Raw genomic sequence first — 23,990 nt, 5'->3', positions numbered from 1 at the left:
AAACCACAGATTTCAAATTTGAAACCGAATTTTCAGTAAAATTGTGAAACCATGAAATCATTGAAATTAAGAGTCAGAGATTTTGTGAAAAAGTGATCATTTCATCATATTGATAGCCTTGCCATGGTACTTGTTAGCATTATCAACAAATAAATAATACATTTTGAAAATTAATATTTTATTCACCATAAACTTCATGTGACATTTCATTCACTGATGAGTCAAATGTTCATTTGTTAACATAAGTGAGGCTTCCATGACACCAAGAGTTACATTTTAGCTTTGCTTTGAAGCATTTACAACAGTTGGTCTGACATTTCTTCTGACCAGTTACAATTCGTCAAGGCTGTGCAATGACAGCTTCACAATGCTAACAGCAAAGTTATCAATATAATGAAATGATCACTTTTTCACAAAATCCTTGACTCCTAATTTCAGTGATTTCATAATTTCACAATTTTATTGAAAATTTCAGGGATTTTGCGAAATGCTTGGTTTCATACATATGCCTATCTCATCACTGAAGCCCTTTCCTTGGAGTGCTGAGTTATCAGGAGTTTATTGTGTGTGTTAAGAATATGCTCCATATTCTCATTATAGGCGTTTAGTATTATTGTCAGGCACCGACGGCCAGCCAGCTGAAGAGTAATGTTTTCTCTATTCTGTTCCAGCAATGTAATGTACATTATTTCCAGCTTCAGAATACCACACCCTCTGGCACCAGTTTGCCATTTCCATTTCTCATCCCATGAAACCTCTGAGTGAAATAGTCAAATTAGAAACAGCCTTGTTCTCCAGATCCATGTTCAGGAATTGGGTTGAAACTGCTCCAACTACAGCAATTCTTATTTAGGAGCCCTCTAGCCAACAGTTAGGGAAGACTTTTATCCCATCAGCGTGGGCAGGATTCTTATTGTGATCCCAGAAGTAAAATAAAAGAATGTTAGACCAATATGCCACTCCTTGTTAATGCCTGTAAAAAGCTGTAGGGAATGTCATCCTGGATAATGAGTATGATATACTGTAATCTGGAGATTTGATGTTTACAGGATATCCTGTTGATTTGCAACACAGTGCTTGCAGGGGACTATTTATTACACAAAACAGAAACAAATGTTATTTATATTAGCCTCTATTGGAGAGAGAGTGGACATTGTGCAGGGTGATGCAAAGGGGACAGGATGTAGAGGAGATTGCAGGACTTTTTTGGGGGGAGAGAGGAGGATTGATTGAAAGGGTGGAAATGCAGATGAGAGAAGAAAGGTTCATTCCCAGGGCTGGGACTAGAAGGCCTTGCAGTAGAAATGGGGATGGGACAGTAATGGTGGCAGCTAAGATAGATTCAGAAGAGATAATAGGAGAATTTCAACACTTATCCTTGCTCAGATAAGTAGGATGGTAAATTCAATATGTTAGGCTCAGATCTCTGGAAACATTCCACCCTATGTACTCGTAATTTGTTTTCTTAACTCCGCTTCAAAAAAAGTAATGAAATGCCTGTGGCACAGGCGTCATACGAAATGGCAATTGGGTAGTGTGGAGGTGAGCGATTGAAAATAGTCCTGGGTTGCCTGTGTCAGCAGAAAGTAAGGGTCTTCCCAACATCCTGAAGTGTTCAACCAGTGCAATCTTCACGTGAAAAACTTTGTACAAAAATCACGCTTGTTGAGCAGTTCAGATTTGAATTGTGGGCATTCTGGATATAATAATAATAATAATCCTTGCATTTGATATAACGCTTTTCACGTCTTCTAGAATTATCAAAGCGCTTCACAGAATATACTGAATTGAATTGACTGTATATTAGTGGATGAAACGCGGCAGCCAATTGCGCACAGCAGTGTCCCACAAACAGTCACGGATTGAGTGTCCAAATTTTTTTTTAAGGATTATTATCCCCAAAAAAGCGATCCGCCAATCAACTAACATCTGGGTTCCTACTTACTGCTGGGTAAGCAGAGGCATGTGGAGTAAGAAATCTTGCCCAATATTTTGCCCTGCCGGGAATAGAATCCAAGTCTCTTGCTTGTAAGGCGAGTGCTCTAACCACTGAGCTACAGAATGCCACTGTCTTGAATAATAGAATTATATATTTCCTTTATGATTCAGGAAATTACTGGTTTCCAAGAGAGAAATTTCCAACACCAAACACCATCTTGTTTCACTTTATTTCATAAAGTTTCTGCTGTGTCCTAGTAATCTAGTGATTTGAATAAGAATGAACCACAGGGCATTTCATTATAAAAATAATTCTGTTGTGAATCACAGATTTTAGAATTACAGATGTGTATTGCTCTAGTGTATGTGGGGCTTTTTACCCCATTGTTTTGATTCTTGTAATGGTTTATTCAATTCTAATTCTAATTAGACTTGGTATTACTCTTGCAGCTGCAATTTATTTTCACAGTATGCATTCTCATCTCTCTGCTATGTATCAACTTTGTAAAAGTTATATTCAAACTATTTTAAGCTGTGAATTGCTTCCCTTATTTTACAGTTGGCACTTTGATTGGGTTAAAGAAATATAAATTGTAATGGAATGCAAGTTACTTTAGAGGACATAAAATCATACATTTGTCTCTGATTCTCGTGAGAAGAGCTTAGCTTTGTGCAGAGTGTGGTAGAAATTGCAGATTGTTTTGATAGGTCTGGCATCAGGAAAGAATAGATAAAGTAAGGGTCGAAATATGTAAGGATCATATTTTCTAGAATTCTCTATTTTATTTCCATTTTTCACTTTGAAGGTCATGGCTTTATTGGGAAAATTGCCAACCTAAGTTGAAAATAATAATGAATTATGATCAGTTGAAAGCCTTATTCATACATTTGTGCCCTCCTGCCTCAATTACTTCAATGTACTCCTAACCAGTCTCCCCAGCTCCACCATTCATAAAATCCAATTAATGCAAAGCTCTGCCATCTGTATCCTCACCTATACTCTCACCCCAGTCTTTGTCAGGCTACTGGTTCCCTTTTGCAGAATGGATTGATTTCAAGATATTCTCACACTTGCATCCAAACCACTTCATGCCCTATTGCTCCTTATCTCTCCGACCTGCTTACACCCCACTCCACTGCCCACCTCCTTCGCTCAGCTGGCTCAGACCACCCTCACATCCCTCGTGTCCTCCACTCCACCTTAGGTGTCTGTGCTTTCAGCCACTACGCACTGAAACTGTGGAACTCTGTGCCTCAATGCCTCTGCCTTTGTCTCCTCCTCTGACTTCAGATCACACCCGAAGACCATCCTCTTCGACTGCCTATGATCACCTTCCCCCCTGTCCCCTATTTAGCGTCAAGCTCCGCACTGTTAAGCACTCCGAGACTCTACCCCATGTGAAGGACACTATACAAATCCAAGTTGTTGTGGGCTTTTTGGAAATTTCTTATATTTATACTTATTTCTATTGTCTTTATGTGGAGAGCAGAAAACTTTCTGTGATATAAAGTTCAATTATGACATCAAACTATAGGTCCAGATGCCTTGTGTGAGAGAGATTAATAATTATCAGTTGTAGCAGGACAAACTTAAGTGAACAGGATAAAGATTTATAGATAAATATTAATATAATGATCCGGATTGAGATGCATCTTATCAAATGACTTACAATGGACAGGTGTCGGATAAGATAGGTTGGGTGAGAATGTTTTAATGACCAGTGTCATGCTATTAACAACAAGGCTGATCAAGCATATGCAATTCAAGAACTTTTGGCTTGAAGTCAAAACATTGCTTAAACCTTAGATATCAATGAGATCACAAAGTGAAAAGTGCAGTAGATGACATGCTAATTATCACATTGTGGGACGTTTTGCTCCTGGAGATGTCTCACTCAATAATTGCTTGGGACAACCCTTTTCCCTTCATCCAATTTTATTCAAATGGTGTTGCACAAAGTTAGTCACTAGAGACATTGGTCTGATTAGTAAGGCTGTCAAACAAACGCATGCATTTGTATTTGTGTGTCAAATACCAATTTTTAACTCAATTTTTTTAAATTGTTAATCTTGATTCCCCAAATTGGCCATTGAAATTTATGAACTGGTAGTTTCAGTAGCCAATGGCTACAACAGCAGTTTGGGTCAAATCATTTGAAAGAGGCAGTGTGGGGGTGGACTGTACCAAGGGAAGAATTCAGCCTCTAGTTATTGACTATTATGTGAAATGAAGTGAAATGACCCACAATGTGATTAATACATCAATTGTTACTACTCACTCTTGTGTGGAATTTTGTGAACATACCTTGAACAGGGGCATTGATGGATAGAGGGAGTTCAGTGAAGAGCAACAGGGTGATTTCTGTCCTAAATTATTAAGAGATAAGTAACAGAATGTAACGTGCTTTCAAAGAAGATTTGAGAGAAAAGATTATGCAGCTCTTTAAAAGGATGAGAGAGGCATGTATGTTGCTGATGTTCATTAAAAATTCAAAGTTGCCAATGGCCACCACTTCCTTCTTTCCACCCCCCCACTTTGCTCGATGTCTGACCTCTGGCCTCACAAAGAGTTCCAACATTTTTGGTTTAGAATATGATTGAAGATGGTAAGAATTAAACTGTTCATGTCCTGCAGAGAAGATGAAGATACATACATTGCTGATGTCTTCAAAAATGTAACTGGTCAGAGTTCAATAAATTAAAATGTTGTTCGTCGATGTCCTGGAGTTCCAGAAAACTTCCGGGATAATAATCCGTGCATTTGATCTAGCGCCTCCTCATGTTGTCAGCGTCAAACTGCATTTAATATTTTCCCCATTAGCCAGGCAAGACCCAAGACGTGACATGACAACTGCTCTTTGTTTGATAGATGCTATGCTACTAGTAGCAGATCGGTTAGAGGGACCCTTCAACATAGAGGCCGTTATGGACCCAATCGATGTGAAGATTTCTGAAGCCATCATGAATATGCAGGAGAACAGCATGCAGGTGTCTGCTAAGGTAACTCTCTGGCTTGTTTTTTTGGCTCATTGATATTCTATGGGGATCATCTTCGCTTTTGTGGAGCTGTCTCAGTAAAAGCGTCAGCAGACTGGTGCTACGGCATCTTTTTCAGCCACTCTCCTCTAATCTCTGCTCTTAAATGATTGTGTCTGAATTGAAGAAAAGCTTCTGGAAAACAATTTAAAGTAGATTACTGAGTTCACCTCTGAGTTTCTGCCACAGAAAAATACAACAGATGTCTACAGTACACAAGCTGATAAGAGAAAAGCAACTTGCTCACACGTTGTGGTGAGTTGTCTACCAGTGCGACACAACTATATTTCAGACTGTTGTCCTATCCAAAATGATGAGATGTTAAATACATGAATAGCATTCAATCACAACATTGATGCCTTAAATATGAAGGAAAATTGCCATGCAGTTTTATTAAAAATGTTCAAAGGTGGAAGCTGAATTGAAAACCAATGGTTCTAAATATTGATCTCAAGGTTTTACAAGCACTGTGTTCTTTCACCGTTTGCTAGTGACAGTGACAGTAAGTGGCATTGTGCTCTGCCACCACCGTGCCACCATTAGTTAATAATAATAATAATAATAATAATAATCCTTGCATTTGATATAGCGCTTTTCACGTCAGGAGGATGTCCCAAAGCGCTTCACAGAACACACTGTAAAGTGAATTGACTGTATATTTGTTGGCGAACGCGGCAGCCAATTGCGCACAGCAATGTCCCACAAACAGTCGTAGATTGAAAATGACCAATTTATTATTGTTTTTTGTTTTGGAGGGATTATTATTAGGCGTGTGGAGTAAGGAAACTTGCCCAAGGTTTCGCCCTCTGCCTGGAATTGAACTCAGTTCTCTCACTTGCAAAGCGAGTGCTCTAACCACTGAGCTACAGGACTCCAAGCTGTTGCCAAGCTTTCCAACTCTATGCCCCTAATCTCAGGAACTTCCTCCCTCAATCCCTCTACCTTGCCTCCTCTGGCTTCAACTCCTGCCTCAAAGCTTACTATTGTAACCATGCCTTTGATCACCTCATTCCCCTCTCTCTTCCCCCCCTCCCCCCACAGCGTATGTCCTGACATTAAAAGCCCTCAAACCATTATTCCCCTTGAAGGGTGCTGTATAAATGCAAGTTGTTGTTTGTTTACAAGTTTGTTTAATTTTTTTAATATTTAACCTTTTTTCCAGAGTTGTTCAGTTGTGTATTTTACCTATTGATTGTCTCAGGCTAAAGATTTGATGAATCAAAGTTGTATTGAGTGAAGAGAGGAGAAATTTGAAGCAAGAAATTCACAAACAAAAAAGTTGGCAAGAAAACAAGAACTGTGTTTAACATTCAGTACAAATGTGGCTCCACATCTAGTTGTCCTACAGTGTCATCAGCTAATCCATGGACTGACCATTCTCCAGTTCAATTCTGAGTCCTGGTCAATATATTTTACTACAATTTGAGTCAGTGTCCTGCTATCTGGCAGTTCAGGGTTCCAGTCCAAGAGTTGAAAAATTCCATCTGTGCTATGTGCCACTTTTAGGCCCAAATATTTTGGCGGAATGCTGGTGGTGTTATACCTGTGGACCAGTCAATGTCTTTGACTGAACTTTTGGTCACCTTTTCTCCACCACTACCCCCAGTATTCCTCAGCTTCCCTGCTTCCAGTCAGCTGTGTGAAGGTTCCTCCCAACATGAAAGGCGCTATATAAATGTAAATTGTTGTCTTTAGTTCACGACTGAGTATAATTTATAACAATACGTGATTTAACAAATCACATGTTGCAATTTTCACTCCAATGCGTTGGGGCTCAAAAGAGGAGTGAAAATAACACGGGAAGAATAGTTGTAATTGATAAAAATGTAAAACCACGAATAATGTGTGCGCAGAACTCCAATATATTCTACACTATTGTTTTAAAACAAGCTACAATGAAGGCTGCCCTTATCATCTGTTTTGCGTATTTTGGTTTCGGCTTTATCATCCCCTTGATTAAATGCTGCTTCTAATCCTTCAGGCTTTTCAGACAAGACAACTTTAATCGTATTTACAAGAGCTTGTCAGTGAAATAATACCAGCAAGAAATCCAAGATACCAGGGAGCAAAGGAAAACCTGGAATTGTCAAAGAAAAAATCTGGAATGATAGATCTGGACAATTTATTGATTGCTTTTAGCAATTACCATGTCTGTGCCCAGCTGACAACATTCAACATGTTACTATATGCGCAGAACAATAGAAGCATTTTTGAAGCTGTGCATTCTTGTTTCCCTCCCTGCTGTTGAAACCATTCTGTCTATCTTGAGCAGCGATTTCAGCAGGAAGCCAGAGCAAAAAGAGACATCCATCACCTTCCCCTCAAGTTCTTACTGTACTATATCTTACACGTTTTTGGAGCTCTTCCTGATATCTTGGTCCTTCTGTAAAATAGTACAGAACTGAGTGAGGAATTGGTTTATCAATAATAGTAGGCATGTGATAACATTCTATGCACATACCAAATTGCAACTAGAATGTTGTTAGGAATAAGGAAAATGTAATCAACGTTTTTATTTGGCATCAGCAGATCTGGCTGGCCCTTATGAAATCCTACCACTCCGCCCTCGCCTCCGCTAAATCGTCGTTTTACTTCAAGACAATCTTGGAGACTAAGGACAACCTCAGGCTCCTCTTCTCCATCAAAAAACCGACTCCTCTGCCTACTCTCTCACACCTCGCCCATCCTCACCTCGAATGCCAACTGCGAGGCAATGCCGGACTTCCTTGAATCCAAAGTCGAGGGAATCCACTTAGCTGCCTCTGCCATTCCGTATGCTACCCCCTCCCCATCTCCCCCTCCCACCCCGGCCCCTACCCATCCCTCCCTCCACACCTTCGAACTTGTCTCCCCCTCCTCTCTCATCACCACTATAAACCACATGAAACCGACCACCTGCTCCCTCAATCCCATCCCTACCCCTCTCCTTACCTCACAACTCCACCTCCTTGCCCCCCTACTCACAGACATCATAAACCTCTCCCTGTCCACTAGCATCGTTCCCACCACATTAAAAACTGCCTTCATCACTCCTATCCTTAAAAAACTCTCCCTGGACCTATCTCTACTCCCAAACTTATGGCCATCTCCAACCTCCATTTCCTCTCCAAGGTCCTGGAACAAGTTGCTGCTTCCCAGCTTCGCTCCTTTCTCTCCCGCCACTTCCTTCACGAACCCCTCCAATTCGGATTCCGTGCCGCCCACAGCACAGGAACAGCCCTGGTCAAAGTGACAAATGATATTCTGTCCATCTGCGACCTGGGCTCCCTCTGCCTCCTCATCCTCCTTGACCTCTCTGCTGCCTTCGACACCGTTGATTGCTCTATCCTCATCCACCGCCTCTCCTCTTACCTCAAACGTCACGGCTCTATCCTTGACTGGTTCAGGTCGTACCTGTCACACCACGTGCACTTCATCTCCACAAATGGTTTCTCATCTAGCCCAAGCACCGTCTCGTGTGGCTTTCCTCAGGGCTCTGTCCTTGGTCCCCTCCTCTTCAATATCTACATACTCCCTCTTGGTGACATCATCTGCAGACATGGGGGTCAACTTGCACATGTATCCGGATGACACCCAACTCTACCTCCCTGCCTCCACCTTTGAATCCAGGACCACTGCTGTCCTGACAGAATGTCTGTCAGACATCAAGTCCTGGATGAGAGCTAATTTTCTTCAGTTGAATGTCAACAAGACCGAGGCTCTCCAGATTGGCTCCCGTCAGCGTCTCCTCACCTCAGGCACTGACAGCATCACCATCCATGGTTGCACACTCCACCTTGCTAAGCCAGTCCGGAACCTTGGGGTCTTGTCAACTATCCTTTCTACCCCACATCTGCGCCATGACCCGCTCTGCCTTCCCCCACCTCCACAACGTCGCCCAGCTCCATCACTGTCTCACACTGCAGGCCGCTGAAACCCTCATACATGCTTTCATTACATCAAGGCTTGACTATGTAAACTCATTTCTCATTGGCCTCCCCAACTCTGCCCTCCATAGGTGGCAGATCATCCAGATCTCTGCAGCCCGTGTCCTCTCCCACACCAGGCTCCGTGACCCTATCACTCCCATCGTCACCTGACTCCACTGGCTTCCCATCACACAGAGGATATGGTTCAAGATCCTGGTTCACACCTTCAAAGCCCTCCACGGTCTTGCTCCCCCCTACCTCTGCGATCTCCTAACCCCCTACCATCCTGTTGCTCCCTTCGCTCAGTGGGCTCCGGCCTGCTTCACATCCCCCACCTTGCTCGCCCCACTATTGGCAGGCAGGCCTTCTGCCACTCTGCTCCCACCCTCTGGAACTCCATCCTTCAGTCCCTTCACCTTGCCCCCTCCACTGCCTCCTTCATGACCCATCTCTTCGATCATGCTTTCGATCTCCCTGATTCCCCCCCCCCCCCCCCGCACTCCATCCTCTCCGATCCCGACCCCTTGCTCAGGTCCAAAACTCTGTCTGTCCAGCGCCTTGGGATGTCCTCCCGACATGAAAGGGGCGCTATACAAAAATGTAATGTTGTTGGTATTTGGGTGAGTTTGATGCTACTTAATGCAGCAGCACGCGCTCTAGATTGTGGCTCAGAAGGAAAAGGCTGGAGATGGGCAGGAAATACTGCTTGGTAGGTGGGGGAGTTCGGGGCTGGGGTTTTTTTTTTGGCCACTGCTGTCTTTGCTTTTGCTACTGTCAATTTATTGGCATCAAGAGAGAAAAATAACTCTGTTTTGAAAACTGGCAACAAAGATTGGTTTTATTCTAGCTGCTATCTCTGATTGTTGAACCAACAAATACAAGCTGGATAAAGTATTGATTTGATCCACACTTGCTGCTACGGTATATATAGGACATGTAAGGCCACCAACTAAAATACTTTTTTAAAAAAAAGGTGATAGCTTCTTTCCTAACTATATATTCTTCCTTTCCACATTGCTTTATGTATTGTTTTAGAATTGTTCATGCCATCTCCAATAGTGGTGTAGCTTCAAAATGTTAGCAGATAAGAAGGCACAGAATTAGGAAAAGACTATTCGGCCCAAATGTCTTCTGCTTCCATAACAGCTCATAGTGGCTTATTCTCCCTTTTGAGAAGAGTGTATACATTCCACTGCACAAAATAGACAATTTGCATGTGTAGGTGGTATGCATTTATGGAACTCAGTCTGGTGTGGATATTCTTAAGAATGATGATGGGTTTCTATGTGTGTTGGACACATGGCTGAACAAAACAAATTTTTAAAAATCAGCTTTGTTTTAATTTCTGCAGGTTTTTCAAGGATGTGGTCAACCCAAGCCAGTGCCATCTGGGCGGCTGGGACGTTCCATCTCAGATGGCCTTAACTTACGGTTCAGGGTCTACAGCCCCGAGGAGTCGCCTACGACGGCGGCTGGGACCAGCTTGGACAGGCTGGTAAGTACTGACAACACCCATGCTCTATGGCTTCAATAAGTAGATTGAACATTTTTCTAGCTAATGTTATAGGTCTGTGAAATAAACGAGTTTTACAAATGAAAAGTAGAAAAGAACCAAGTTTTTTTGCGCATGATTACATCCAGGAAATTTTCTCTTTGGTGCCTTGTGGCTTTCATCTTCCAGAGCATCTTTCTTCATCACTAAAGAGAGCTTCCTAGCAACACTATCTTGTTAGATAAATCTAAAGGTTGGTATTGGTTCTTCTTTGAATTTTCTTGTACATTGAAAACGCAATAAATTTTCTGGTCAAAGATATCTCTATTCCATTAATACTATGTTTCTCTTATTTGCTGAATGCCCTCTAAAAGCCATCAATCATTGGTATCATTTTCACAAGAGGACAAGTTGTTTTCTTGGTAAGAGGTTTAATAACAAAACCAATTAATATGTGTATTCGATGTGTATTCCTTTATCACAGGAAAAACAATTTGCACAGTAAAATACAGTGATTCTTCTGTGTGCAAAAAAAAGCATGCATTACTTTTGTAATGAAGATGACTGTTATGGTTGACTGCTAAATAATGGGACAAGATTGTGAGACTGGATTTCACCAGATTTATTAAATTGGTGGTTGAAACACAGTGTTTCTATGAAAGGTGAAAGTTCCGTTCCTAGAAATAATGCATGTTGTTTCTCCCATTCTAACCATGCCTTGCCTTTTAGATGAAAGCTGCAATCTTAAGATAATAAAGTGACAGTTATACTGCACCATATGCCATGTATCTTAATGGCTGCATGAGGACCACTTTGTAATATGGCACTGCAGATTCCAGTGAGGTTCTGCTGGTCTCGACCTGTCCTACTTTGTGCAAAACGAACTCTGTAATCATTGTGCCTGCACATTGCAATACGCACTTTGCTTTCAAACAAGTAGCTATGATAATGCATCTGTTCAGAAGGTCTGCAGTTTTCAGACTGAGTTGCGTTTTGGTAATTAGCCACAGGTAATCTTTGGTCAATTTGTGGAGATAACACCACATTTGTGCATCTTTCAGGAGATGAGTGAATGATTTCAGGTGATTATTATAAATCTCCTGCTTTGCTTTTATCATTCATCTGAACACATCAATGAGAATACAGCCTTGTAATGACTCCCAGCCATCAATGATTCCAAATATACTAATGTCTTAGCAAAGCAATAGTCTTATTTTCTCTTTGTTTTGGGTGTTGGTATAACTTAATTGTGCCTCATTGCGCAGAGATCAAAATTGTAATTTTTTGTTGCATTGCCATGGAGTATGGCGTATATTTTCATGACACATATCAGAGGCAGCATTGAATTTAAAGGATAATACAATTTGAAGCAGATTTAAAGGAATTATATTATGCCCTGGATTGGGGGGTGCGGGATTGCATGGGCAAGGATGAGCTAATTTAATGTTGTTCTTCCAGCCCCTATTTTAAATGCATAAGGACACAGCCAAGATAATGATTCATTATTATTATCTTAATGTCTGAGATGGAGATTTTTTGTGCTTCTCTGTCAAAATGTCCCTCATTTGCTGTGCAACTGCAGGTGTAAACCAAACATTAATCCCAAATAATCCCTCAAGAAAAACAACAATAAAATTTGGTCACTCAATCCACGACTGTTTGCGGGACACACCTGTGCGCAATTGGCTATCGCGTTTTGCCAAATACGGTCAATTCACTTCACAGTATATTCTGTGAAGGGCTTTGAGATGTCTAGAAAATGTGAAAAGCTCTATATCAAATGCAAGGATTATTATTCTTATTATTAACTTTAGCGCTTGCCAGCAATAAGCAGTACAGTGTGCTCCAACACAAAGGGGTAGAAATGGAGGAATTTAATTTGGTACGTTGTACATGAGTACTGTTGGGGTCTAACTGTCCTGTTAATGTGTGTTATTAATGTTGCTTCATGAGGAATTTCTCAGTCTTGATTCCTTTAGAAGAGATAATTTATACTTCACATTCTTGTGCTGAGTCTAGTGTTTATGAAGGACCATACCAGAGTTCCCTCTGATAACCACAACTTTAGACTTTAATTATTGGCCATAAATATAGAATTGATAATTTTTAAACAGGTGCAAAAACGTGTAAAATAGTAAAACTCGTATAAGTCCTATCTTTATCAATCGTTTAACCACCTAAGTCACACATTTACCCGAGGCCTATTCAATTTCCTATGAAAATTACTTAGAAATCTTCGCACACAACACATATTAATCACCTCCTAACTTGTAATGCCACTCCTCCACCCTCCATTTCTCCCACATTTATCGGCTGCATTGAATCACAGGAAATGACTTCCTGACCCATCGGCACATGCTCACTTGCCAGCCGGCTGCATTGAGTTGGGGGAAATGTAGTCTTGATCTGTCGACGAATGTGCAGAAGCACTTAACTTTCCGGAATCCAATGCGATTCCAATGCTTGCCAGCAAGTACGCAAGCAGCGAAGGGTCAAGACACTTTGAATCGTGGGAAATGCAGTCTTGTCCCATCACCGCACCGCAATTACCACTGCAGTGACGAACTATCACATGCTGCATTGAATTATGCTTGCGCATTGTAGATGATTGACTAAATCGTTTCAATACGATTTATACAGTTTGCTTGCATCTCGGACTTCCCGTAAGTCATATTAAATCATTTGGTTGTATCCGACTGATACAACTAATGTGAACTTACTGCATTAATAAGAATCTGAATGCTGCTATATTAAAAACAAGCTAACTCACTGATGTGCAGTGACCCATTCCCTACAGTGACAGAATAGACACGAACTGCCCAGGTACTGTGGTTGTATAGTTAGTTACTGATAAAGGACATATGTTAAACTCTGAGAGGTATTATCACCCAGGCAGGCTTGATTGAAGAATTCATGAATGACATTTCTGACACAAAATATATTGTCATCTAAAACATGATGTTCATAACAGGAGTTGCAAATATCACTAGAGAATGACAGTTATGGCTGTGATGCTATTTTCAACTATTAGAGATGTCACGTTTTAGAGATCATTCTTTTCAGTGGGTTCCCAACCAATTAGCTGTTTGCTGTATATTGAAGGAAAGCCTTAGTGTTAAAAAAACTTGTACAAAAAGCTGAAGAAATGGTTTTGTGAGCTCCCAATTTGACTGCTCTAACGTACTCTTTGATGTTCTTCCTAGTTTATCTATTCACAAGCTCAAACAAAATTACACTGCCTGCATTGTCACCTGCACTAATCTCTGCTTTCTCTTTCTCCTTGTTAAGTCTCACACCATCTGTGTGAAGCACTTTGAGACATTATTTTGTGTGAAGCACACTTTGTACATCAAAGTGTTGGTTTTGTCATAGTGCAGAGTATCCTCAAACTCCTTCCACTTTGAAACCTTACAGCTAGCAGAGACCAGACTATTATGGCAAAAGCTTGCCATGGAATCTAATCCTAATGATAAAATGATGGTGAATGGACCATAGAAACAGAAATCTACAGAGCAGAAAGAGGCAATTTGGCCCATTGAGTCCACCCCAGTTCACAGAGCGAGGAAGTCAGTTCAGTCCTGCCGACCCACCTCATCTCCATACCCCATACTCCTTCATGCATTCGTAACGAATGCATGGACGAGTGTTTCGGCAATGTTTGCAAGCGTACGTTTATAGGCGGGCAATATGGCGGAGGTGGAGGAAGACGATCCTGGTCAGGGACCTGATGTAGGGAAGGAAGGGCAGCTATGGGTTGAACCTGACGTCCAGGTTTGCACCGGTTCGATGAGTCTGAGGGATAGGCCAGGGAGGTTGAAGAGATCAGAGCCACAGGATAGAAAATGTTGATGGGAGCCAATGAGTATGGCTTCCGTCTTGTCAACAATTACTTTAGTTATAAGAAGTTTTTGCTCATGCAGGCCCTAATGTCCGCCAGAAAATTTGACAGAACATTGGTGGACCTGGAGTCGCAGCTTGAGGAGAAGAAGTAGATTTGTGTGTCATCCACATATATGTGGAAATTTATCCCGTGTCTGTGGATGACACCGCCAAGAGGGAACATATAGATGAGGAAGAGGAGGGGGCCAAGAATGGAGTCCTGTGGTACCACCACAGGTGACATGGTAGGGCGGGAGGAGAAACCATTTGAAGAGGCAAAGTGAAGGCAGTTTGTTAGGTAGGACTCGAACTAGGCTAGTGCAGTCCCATTAAGGTGGATGAAGGAGGAGAGGCACTAGATGAGGATGGCATGGTCGACTGTGTCGAACGCATCGGAGCGTTCCAGAAGAACGTGGAGGCAGGGGGAGCCCTTATCAGAGAGAAAGGTCATGTGTAACCTTGACCATCTTTGTACTATGGACAGGGCGGAATCCAGACTGGAGGGGCAAAGCTGGTTAGCGACAAAGTGTTCCAGAGTTTTGGCAAGGAATGGCAGGTTGGAAATTTTGTGAGGTTGGAGGGGTCAAGAGTGGGTTTTTTGAGGAGGGGAGTGATGACAGCAGTTTTTAGGTCTCCTCTCTGTACGTGTGTCTGTCACTCTCTTTCTCTGCCTGGGAGTGTGTGTGTCTCCCTGTGTCTGGGAGAGTGTGTCTGTGAATGTGTGTGTCACTCTCTGTCTACAAATGTAGTGTGGGTGGAAACAGACCAACTGGCCCTTCGGACCTGCGCTAGTGTGCATCTGCCATTGTGTATCTAATATTGGAAACAAATGTTTAACTTATACAATGACTTTGGCATGCTGCATATGCCTCCTTTTGAGCAGACTTGTTGTCACCAGATCCATTACTTTTAGGTTTAGCTCGGATATCTAACAATTAATATTGTTACTTTTGATAAATACAGTTTGTGTTATTGGTTATGTTAATACATTCATAAAAAAGTGCTATGTACTGAATTCTGATGTTTTCTATGATCCTGTGATGATTTCACCATCGCCATGAATTGTAGATCAGTTGCTTTATTATTAAAGAGCAGAGTATCTCTGACCAAATCAAAGCAGATTTATGAAGTTTGACCCTAAATTAACAAAGTTAAAAGTATCTTGCTAATCCTACCCCATCTTTGTTTTCCATCAAAAAACATAGGAACTGGCAAAATCCCATGCCTGATATTGCAAACCTGTGCAGGCCGGTACAACTAAGACTGCCTAATTCATATTCTACACACTTTTTTTGTATTAAAATCCACCTTCAAACCTTTTGCATTCAAATGGAAATAGAAAACTCCCCGTGGCTCTTGATCTATGTGTAGAGCAGGAGTTTGGTCTGAGTCCAAATCATGTTAATAATTTCAAAAACTGTAAATTGGTTGAACATGCAGAATTATTGCTGATGAGTTGAAAACATTTTTAATAATGTATTTTACGCTATCAAAAGGTTCTACTTTTTATTTTGTCATTTGCATTTTCAAAAATGGATTATTAGATTTATTTGAAAGCTCATCAGAGTTAAAAGTGTAACCATTAGTATGTCATTAAGATGTCTGGGTTCCAATTAGCTCCTAACTAGCTGCTTTTATCAGTGTTTTGCACTGTGAACAGAAATGGAAGAGCTATTTTAAAAATTCTGAAGAAATTATAGGTCGCCACTATCATTAACACATAGAAAAAAATAGATATTCAGTCTGGTTTTTTGTCCTCTTTCAGAATAATGGAAATTAATGCTATCATTTTTCTAGTTATGAACTATAACCTTATTCTGACCCAGCATTTATGATGAAAGGCAAATCAGGCACCTCATTTGAGCTACAAATTATTAGGGATTCCGGAGGTCACATTAACTTGCCAGAGTTTGCCCATGAAGTCAACATCATTCTACACTTTAAGCATCTTTAACCCAAAGAGGAAATAAAGTTATCTTTTTGCATAATTGTGAAGAACATGATACACAAAGCATGTGAGAGTTGACTTAACTCGACGGATAATCTCTTTTCTCAGCCATTGTTGCACTGAAAGAAGATAGGCACAGGAGGCATTTGATTCCCTGGCAATAAAAAACATATATAGGGAAGGATAGGAGGAAGGGTGAATTACCTCACATTTTTCATAACTTTTAGTATTTTATTGAAATTGTGTGAAATCATTTTATTAAAGAGAAAAATGCATCTTTTTTATAAAGGTATAAATAAGACATTTTTCTATTTAATAAAATCATTGTATATGAAATTGGACTGATAGGTTTGATTGCTCACAAAGTAAAGCATTGATAGAGAGGTAGAGAATATTTTGTACTTTGTGGCTGAATTAAACACTACCTGCTCACAGCTTCCTATGAGCTGCCCTTAACCACCTCACAGCTTGTGGTGCACTGCCAAGGGAATGAATGGTTTCTAGTTTTGCATGTTGTGAAATTGCTATGGTTTATTTATTAGTTGACTGAAATTCTCAGTTAGTGGGATCCTTTCATTGACAAACTATCATGTGTTTGTAAAATGTTGCTCAAATATGCTGCTCAAAATAAAGCTAAGAGTTGCAGCATAAACAGAAATCTAGGTCAGTGGCAAATGGTGTATAGCTTGTTTACACTTAAATATTAGTCGGGAGAAATACAACAACAACAAATTACATTTGTATAGCGCCCTTCATGTCGGAAAGACATCCCAGGGTGCTGACAATTAGGGGTTTGGACCCGAGCTGGGAGTTGGGTTCAGAAGGGGAGAAGGGCAGAGGAGGTGGGTGTGAGGGTGACCGAAGGCATGATCGAAGAGGAAGGTCTTCAGATGGGACTTAAAGGAAGCGAGAGAAATACACTATCCTTTCATTTGTCAATGCAGATTTCAAAGTTAATTCAGGGTGATGGATGTGTTCTCTATATACTGCCTGTTAGGTTTCTGAACTTGAAATGACTTAAGAGTGTATTCAATCCAGTTCCCAATTTGCACAATTCTAAAACATAAACCTATCCACAATTTTGCACCACAGTGAAGAAAAGTAAAATTTTGTAGCACAAATGGCTTTCCAAACAAGTCCAAAACTGCGTTTACAAAAAATTGGATACATTCTTGAGAAAACATCATATTAATATTGGGCAAAATGTTGGGAAGTTTTACTTACTCCACACACCTCTGTCTCCTAGCAGTAAGTAGGAACCCGGTTGTTAGTTGATTGGCAGATCGTTTTTCCGGGGGCAATAATTCCTTCAAATAATAATAATAAATTGATCACTTTAGTCCTCGACTGTTTGTGGGATACTGCTGTGCACAATTGGCTGCAGCAGTTCGCCCACAAAATATACAATCAATTCACTTTACAGAATATTCTGTGAAGCACTTTGAAACTTTGAAGATGTGAAAAGGGGCTATATCAAGTGCAAGGATTATTATTATTAAAAGCTATGGATAAAGAGCAGTGGAGTAGGATTTGAGTACATGGTTAAGTGAGGAAAAGTTAGCACCAGCATGGTCTCCTCTATACTGTAAAAATTGTACCATGTTAATTTGACAAACTTAAAGGTTATAAGAATGAGTGAAATATTCAGTCTCGTGCAGTTGAAGTGACCTGAGGTTGAGATTAAGGCAACTTATTATGGCAGAATAGGGGTAGCTTTTTACTCTGCTCTGTACCTAACCTGAGAGCACTCAATGGTGAAACTAACAATCCAGAATAGCAAAGCATTCCTCAGTTGGACAAATCCAAAAACAAATGTTTTTTTTATATAAACTGGATTTTTGCCAGAGAAAAGTAATAAACTCTTAACGTTTTGCAACAGTATAAATGTTTTCTTTTCCTGTGTTATATATCCTGACAGCTCTCCAAAGATCCCCTTATTACTGCCAAATTTTTCAGGAAGTTTGTTTTGTGGATTCACATCCATTGGGAGCAGGGTTTAAATTCTCCAAATGTAATAATTAACAGTTGCTGGAGAAAGAAGACTTTCAACTGATCAGTCAGTAGTGGATTCAATTCCATGTTCTGGAGGTGAAGGGCCATTGTTCCAACCCACAGAATTAGCCAAATTATGTGAATGACAAACTAGCCACTAGCTGATCTAAAAGAGGGTTTAGGAGGGTGCCTTTATATAATAACAACAACAAAATGACATTTGTATAGCATCTTTCAAGTCAGGAGGATGTCCAAAGGCTGGACAGACAGTGTTTTGGACCCGAGCTGGGGGATCGGGGAGGGTGGAGGGCAGGGGGGAAGGAGGGTGATCAAAGGCATGGTCTAAGAGGAGGTCTTGAGACAGGTCTTGAAGGAGGCAAAGGAGGGGGTGAGGTTGAGGGACTGCGGGATGGAGTTCTAGAAGGTGGGGGCAGAGTGGTTGAAAGCCCGCCCGCCAGTGGGGAGGGCGAGGTGGGGCACATGAAGCAGGCCGGAGCCCACTGATTAGGAGGTTGCAGAGGTAGGGGGGAGCAAGGCTACGGAGGGCTTTGAAGGTGAAGACCAAGATCTTCAACTATATCCTCTGAGTGATGGAAACCAGTGGAGTCAGGTGAGGATGGGGGTAATAAGGTGACGGAGTCTGGTGTGGGAGAGGACACAGGCTGCAGAGTTCTGGATGATCTGCGGTCTTTGGAGGGAGTCATTGGGGAGGCCGACAAGCAGGAAAATTGCATAGTCAAGCCTGGATGTTATGAATGCATTAAGAGGGTCTCGGTGGCCTGCGGTGTGAGACAATGGCGGAGCTGGGAAATGTTGCGGAGGTAGGGGAAGGCAGAATGGATCATGGCACGGGTGTAGAAAGGATAGTTGAGGGTCAAACAAGACCCCAAGGTTCCGCACTGGCTCAGTGAGGTGAGTGTGCATCCATGGATGGTGATGCTGTCAGCGCCTGAGGTGAGGAGGCACTGACGGGAGCCAATCAGGAGAGCCTCAGTCTTGTTGACGTTCAACCGTAGAAAGTTAGCTCTCATCCAGGACTTGATGTCTGACAGACAGAACACAGTGGGTAGTAAGAATGTGGAGCTCACTGCCAGAAACTGTGGTTAAAACAGAAAGCATCAATCCACTTCATTGGAAATTCGATCCATATATGAAAGAGAAACTAATGGAGGCATATAGAATGGGGAAAGGGAGAGGGGATTAGTCAATATCAAACAGATTGGTTGGCCAGAATGGCCTGTTTCAGTGCTGAACGGTTTATATCATTCTATTACCAACGCTAATCAAAATATTGGTGGAAAAAAAATATTTCACTTTTACGTAAAATTCTTATGAGTATCTTCCTTTTATGTAGGATATAGTGCACATGTGCACCTATGTGCATGTGTACATACTGATTCATGTATGTTCCTAGTGTATGTGATCAGTGGCAACATGTTGATCCATTTTGCCTACATAATTTTCCATGTCCCTCTAAAAGTTATAGTACTACTATGGTGGTGGTTGGTAAGTGAATATTTGGAATCTACTATTTTTTGATCAGTTGGATGTCTGAGATATGCAGAAACCCATCACAATGCTTAAGAGTATCCATATTGAAATTCCAGAGATAAATTGTTGAAATGGAATACGAACTCTCTTACTGGAGGGACACATCCTACTTAATAATAATAATAATAATAATCCTTGCATTTGATATAGCGCTTTTCACGTCGGGAGGACGTCCCAAAGTGCTTCACAGAATATACTGTAAAGTGAATTGACTGTATATTTGTGGGAGAACGCGGCAGCCAATTGCGCACAGCAATGTCCCACAAACAGTCGTAGATTGAAAATGACCAATTTATTATTGTTTTTTGTTTTGGAGGGATTATTATTAGGCATGTGGAGTAAGGAAACTTGCCCAAGGTTTCGCCCGCCTGGAATTGAACTCAGGTCTCTCGCTTGCAAAGCGAGTGCTCTAACCACTGAGCTACAGGACTACTTAAGTAGGTTTGGGGACCCCAGAGTGTGCCTTGGGGTACTGCTGGAGTTTAAGCAGCTAAAAGTGCAGAGCTTGTCATTGATAGTACTGTCTGGCAAGCATTCCTGCTGCTTTTACCAGCATGGATCACTGTACCCGTTAGGGCTTTGGCTTACAGAGTCGTTTCATCCAAAGGATGAAATGGGAGTGGAGAGAATGAACTGCATGATGAGAGAGATTTTACACGGTTCTGAAAGGAATAAGATTGAATCATCAAATGACCTTTATTTGATTCACGGTTAGCTGGTAACACAAAGTATTTTATTGATTTTTGTTATCAGCTGCCATGATCAAGTGCTTAGTGTTTTGAGGCTGAGCAGAATGTAAAACTTTTTTTAAATTAATGAAGTTAACTTTGCAATTCATAGTTTGTTTTTTTCAAAGAGTAACAATGAAAACAATTATTCTAAAAGAAACAGAATTGTCACACAGATAAATATCTTTTGAGATATCATTGACACGGCAGGTGGCCTAGTGTTACAAATAATTAAATTCTGGTTTCTGTTGTGTGTTGACCAAGATTAATGACATTCATTAAATTCAAATGTTCATAGCTTTTACTGTGACATCAGCAGCCTTGTATATAATTCTTGAAATAGTATTTGTTTCGCTTTTTGTGCAAGACCCCAGGTACACCATTGGGAATTGGGGAATATCAGGTTTATTCAGCAGCTAAGAATGACCCTAGTGAATAATATATAATGTATGATAGTTCTTCCTCAAGGACTCTTGATATTCATTCCACTTTTTCTTATTGAACCTTGCTTTTATATCTCAAGCTAAAGGCCTTCCCCGTGACGAAGCTGGTCAAATAAAAGGTGCTCAAGTCAATCCCAGCAAGTTTTAGTGTTCATTTTTGGGTTGCTAATCATAGTTCAATTGCCAATAAAGCACTAGGATTGGCCTCAGATGAGAGCGGGGTGGGTGAGTTAGAAGCAGCTTTGAATTCCTGCTTCTAATTTCTATCCAGTAACCACTGTTGGAATGGACCACTGTGTGAATACCAACTGAGGACAGGAATATGCCTGGCTATATTATCCCCCCAGACTAATAGTTTGCATACATACATTAAATGAATAGCCTTATGCATTTGACCGCAGTGGGTTGAGATAGTAGATGGATGTCTGCAGCCAATGCCCTTTCTCCAGCATCTTGAGATGGAAAGAAAATTCAAAAGGGAAAAATATAACAAAATTACCTCTGACCATGTTTTTAAATCCACAGACAAGGTCAAAATCATTTTGCTGAGAAAAGCAACTTCAAACTAGGTTAACATTTTTGAATATTGAAGACCATTAATCTTCTGCATCGTGAATTTAGAATCTGCCACCTGTAGCATGATTCATGCACTAAGGTGCTGGTGCAAACATGTTCTGCATTGCTAAAATATATAGCTAAATATATTAAGCCCTAACTCTTAAACTGTGCTTTCAGCCACCTTTACACTCCCTTCCTCAGCTTCCCCCTCCCACCACCTCAGGCTCAGTCAGTTGTGTGGAGCATTTTCAGACGTCCTGTTGACATGAAAGCTGTTATATATTAATGTAAATTATTTTTGTGTCTGCTGACGACTCCAATAGGATCACAAAAAGTAACAATTTTTTTTGCTGAAGTATTACTGGTTAATGCAAATGCATCCCTTCTCAGCTCAAAAAATGTCCCAGGGTTTAGGTGGTCTCTTCGGTAAAATGTAAGCTCCCCATTGTTCTTCCATATTGTGAGTATTAATTGGTTTCACATCTTAAGGTGCTTAAATATTCAGCCTTTTCGCAGTGGGAACATTTTGCTTTTCCAGTTAAGATTTAAGATTCAGTTGAACAAAAATCTTCAATAAAATGTTTGTATTTACTCCTCTGTACAGCAAATAATACACCCATGTATTTGCCTGAAAATGTATAGTCTACATCACCTGTTGAAAGGGGATGTTATTGTGAGCAACCAGTGACTCATGGGATTGTGTGAAGCTCAACTATCTTTAAATGCCCTAGGTAAGGAGCACCACTAAACATTAAAGTAACCTCTGATCTTCCCAAATTAAAATACAAATCTATGTAATTCTATAATAACATAATAATAATCCTTGCATTTGATATAGCACTTTTCAGTCTTCTAGACATCTCAAAGTGCTTCACAGAATAGACTGTAAAGTGAATTGACTGTATATTTGTGGGTGAAACCCGGCAGCCAATTATGCACAGCAGTGTTCCACAAACAGTTGTGGATTGAGTGACCAAATTATTATTTATAATTTTTTCTTGAAGGATTATTATCAGGCGTGCGTGTGGAGTAAGGAAACTTGCCCAAGCTTTTGCCCTGCCGGGAATCAAACTCAGGCCGCTCGCTTGCGAGGCAAATGCTCTAATTACTGAGCTGCAGGAATCCTAGATTCCAGATTAAATTCTAAATTCTAACCATGTGTTAATTGAGGTTGCTCTTTTATTCAAATGTCGACATCTTGAGATCCCCACCACAAGCTCTGTTAGAAGGTAACAATAATAATCCTTGCATTTGATATAGCGCCTTATCAAGTCTTCTAGACGTCTCGAAGCGCTTCACAGAATATACTGTAAAGTGAATTGACTGTATAAAGTAAACCCCCAGAGGAAATTAAACCCTGCATGTTGGTTGATGAACTGATTGTTATATATTGTAATGGTTCAGCTCAAGAGGTGAATAAAAGAAGGGAGGCAGGAGTGGGTATTGCCTTTGGCAAATGGACTGCATGCAATGGGCGTCAGCACAAGCTGCTGAAGTTAACAAGACTCAATTTGCTATATTTCTTGATAAGAAATACAAAAATGAATAATGTTCAGTGTATTTGATGCTTTAGAAATTCAATAATTGCACTTTTCTCATTGTGAAACTGATGTTTCATACTGCAAATTGAATCCCATTGATATCAGCTCAGTTTGCCTACAAAATATGCTGTGATTACACTGTATATCCTGTGAAGTTCTTTGAGATGGCCTCCTGACATTTAAGCTGCTATATCAAATGCAAGGATTATTATATTATTAAATGTCTCCAAAGTTTTCACTCATAGCTGTTCTATTAGTGGGTGATTTTGATTGCCTTTCATTTTGAAATTTGCATGTTACCTGTCCATATTTTAAAGTAACCCATATTTTCTCATCATATTCTGTTGATTCCAAGAAAAGGAAAGTTCATCCAGAAAACAAAAATCTGAAATACAACAGGAACTGCGGTTGTGCAAAGTAATCTCTTTTCAAGTAAAACCCGATATCTAGTACAGTTATCAATAAGGGTGCAAGGTGCCTTCAATTTCAGGAGTGGGGGAATTTGTATTCACTCTAAATGCAAAACCATGCACTCTGGTGCAAAAACAAATGATGTTCAGCTGCACCCCATGATGGGTTGTGTTAAATAAATATTCATAACTAATTTGCACTTAATTCCAGCGTGCTTTTGTTTCAGCACACCACAATTATCACTGACCTAACACAGCACTGTAAATTTAAAGGCACATATCATGCCTGGTTGTTGATCTAAAAATAGAATAAAGACTTGTTAAAAATGATGCTGATATTATTGGAAGTCCAGAATTTAAATTGGGTGAGCTAAATCTTATCGTTAAAGGAGTATGATGGTATGGGGTCAAGCTAATTCTTCCTGTGCTTAGTCACACTGGTAAGTCAAAAATGGCATGAGCACAGTTCAATTACACCATAAAACAATGGAGTGAGAACTTTTGAGACAATCCCTAAAGGTGTTTTCTACAAATAATCGTGAAAAGTACGATCTTGAAAGTAGTTT

At 40.5% G+C, this 23,990-nt stretch overlaps 1 protein-coding gene across 1 annotated transcript in view; it reads left to right on the top strand.

The window, feature by feature from the left end:
• Positions 1 to 23,990, top strand: part of LOC103176935 (glypican-6-like) — a 198,965-nt gene that overhangs the window by 145,150 nt on the left and 29,825 nt on the right. The window contains exons 4-5 of the mRNA XM_042334103.1: positions 4,808 to 4,938; positions 10,234 to 10,377. Of these exons, the coding sequence (XP_042190037.1) occupies positions 4,808 to 4,938; positions 10,234 to 10,377 (275 nt within the window). The remainder of the gene's footprint in view (positions 1 to 4,807; positions 4,939 to 10,233; positions 10,378 to 23,990) is intronic.

The sequence above is a fragment of the Callorhinchus milii genome, unplaced genomic scaffold (genome assembly GCF_018977255.1).
Source record: "Callorhinchus milii isolate IMCB2004 unplaced genomic scaffold, IMCB_Cmil_1.0 Scaffold4, whole genome shotgun sequence".
NCBI lineage: Eukaryota > Metazoa > Chordata > Chondrichthyes > Chimaeriformes > Callorhinchidae > Callorhinchus > Callorhinchus milii.
This window is presented reverse-complemented; position numbering and strand designations above follow the sequence as displayed.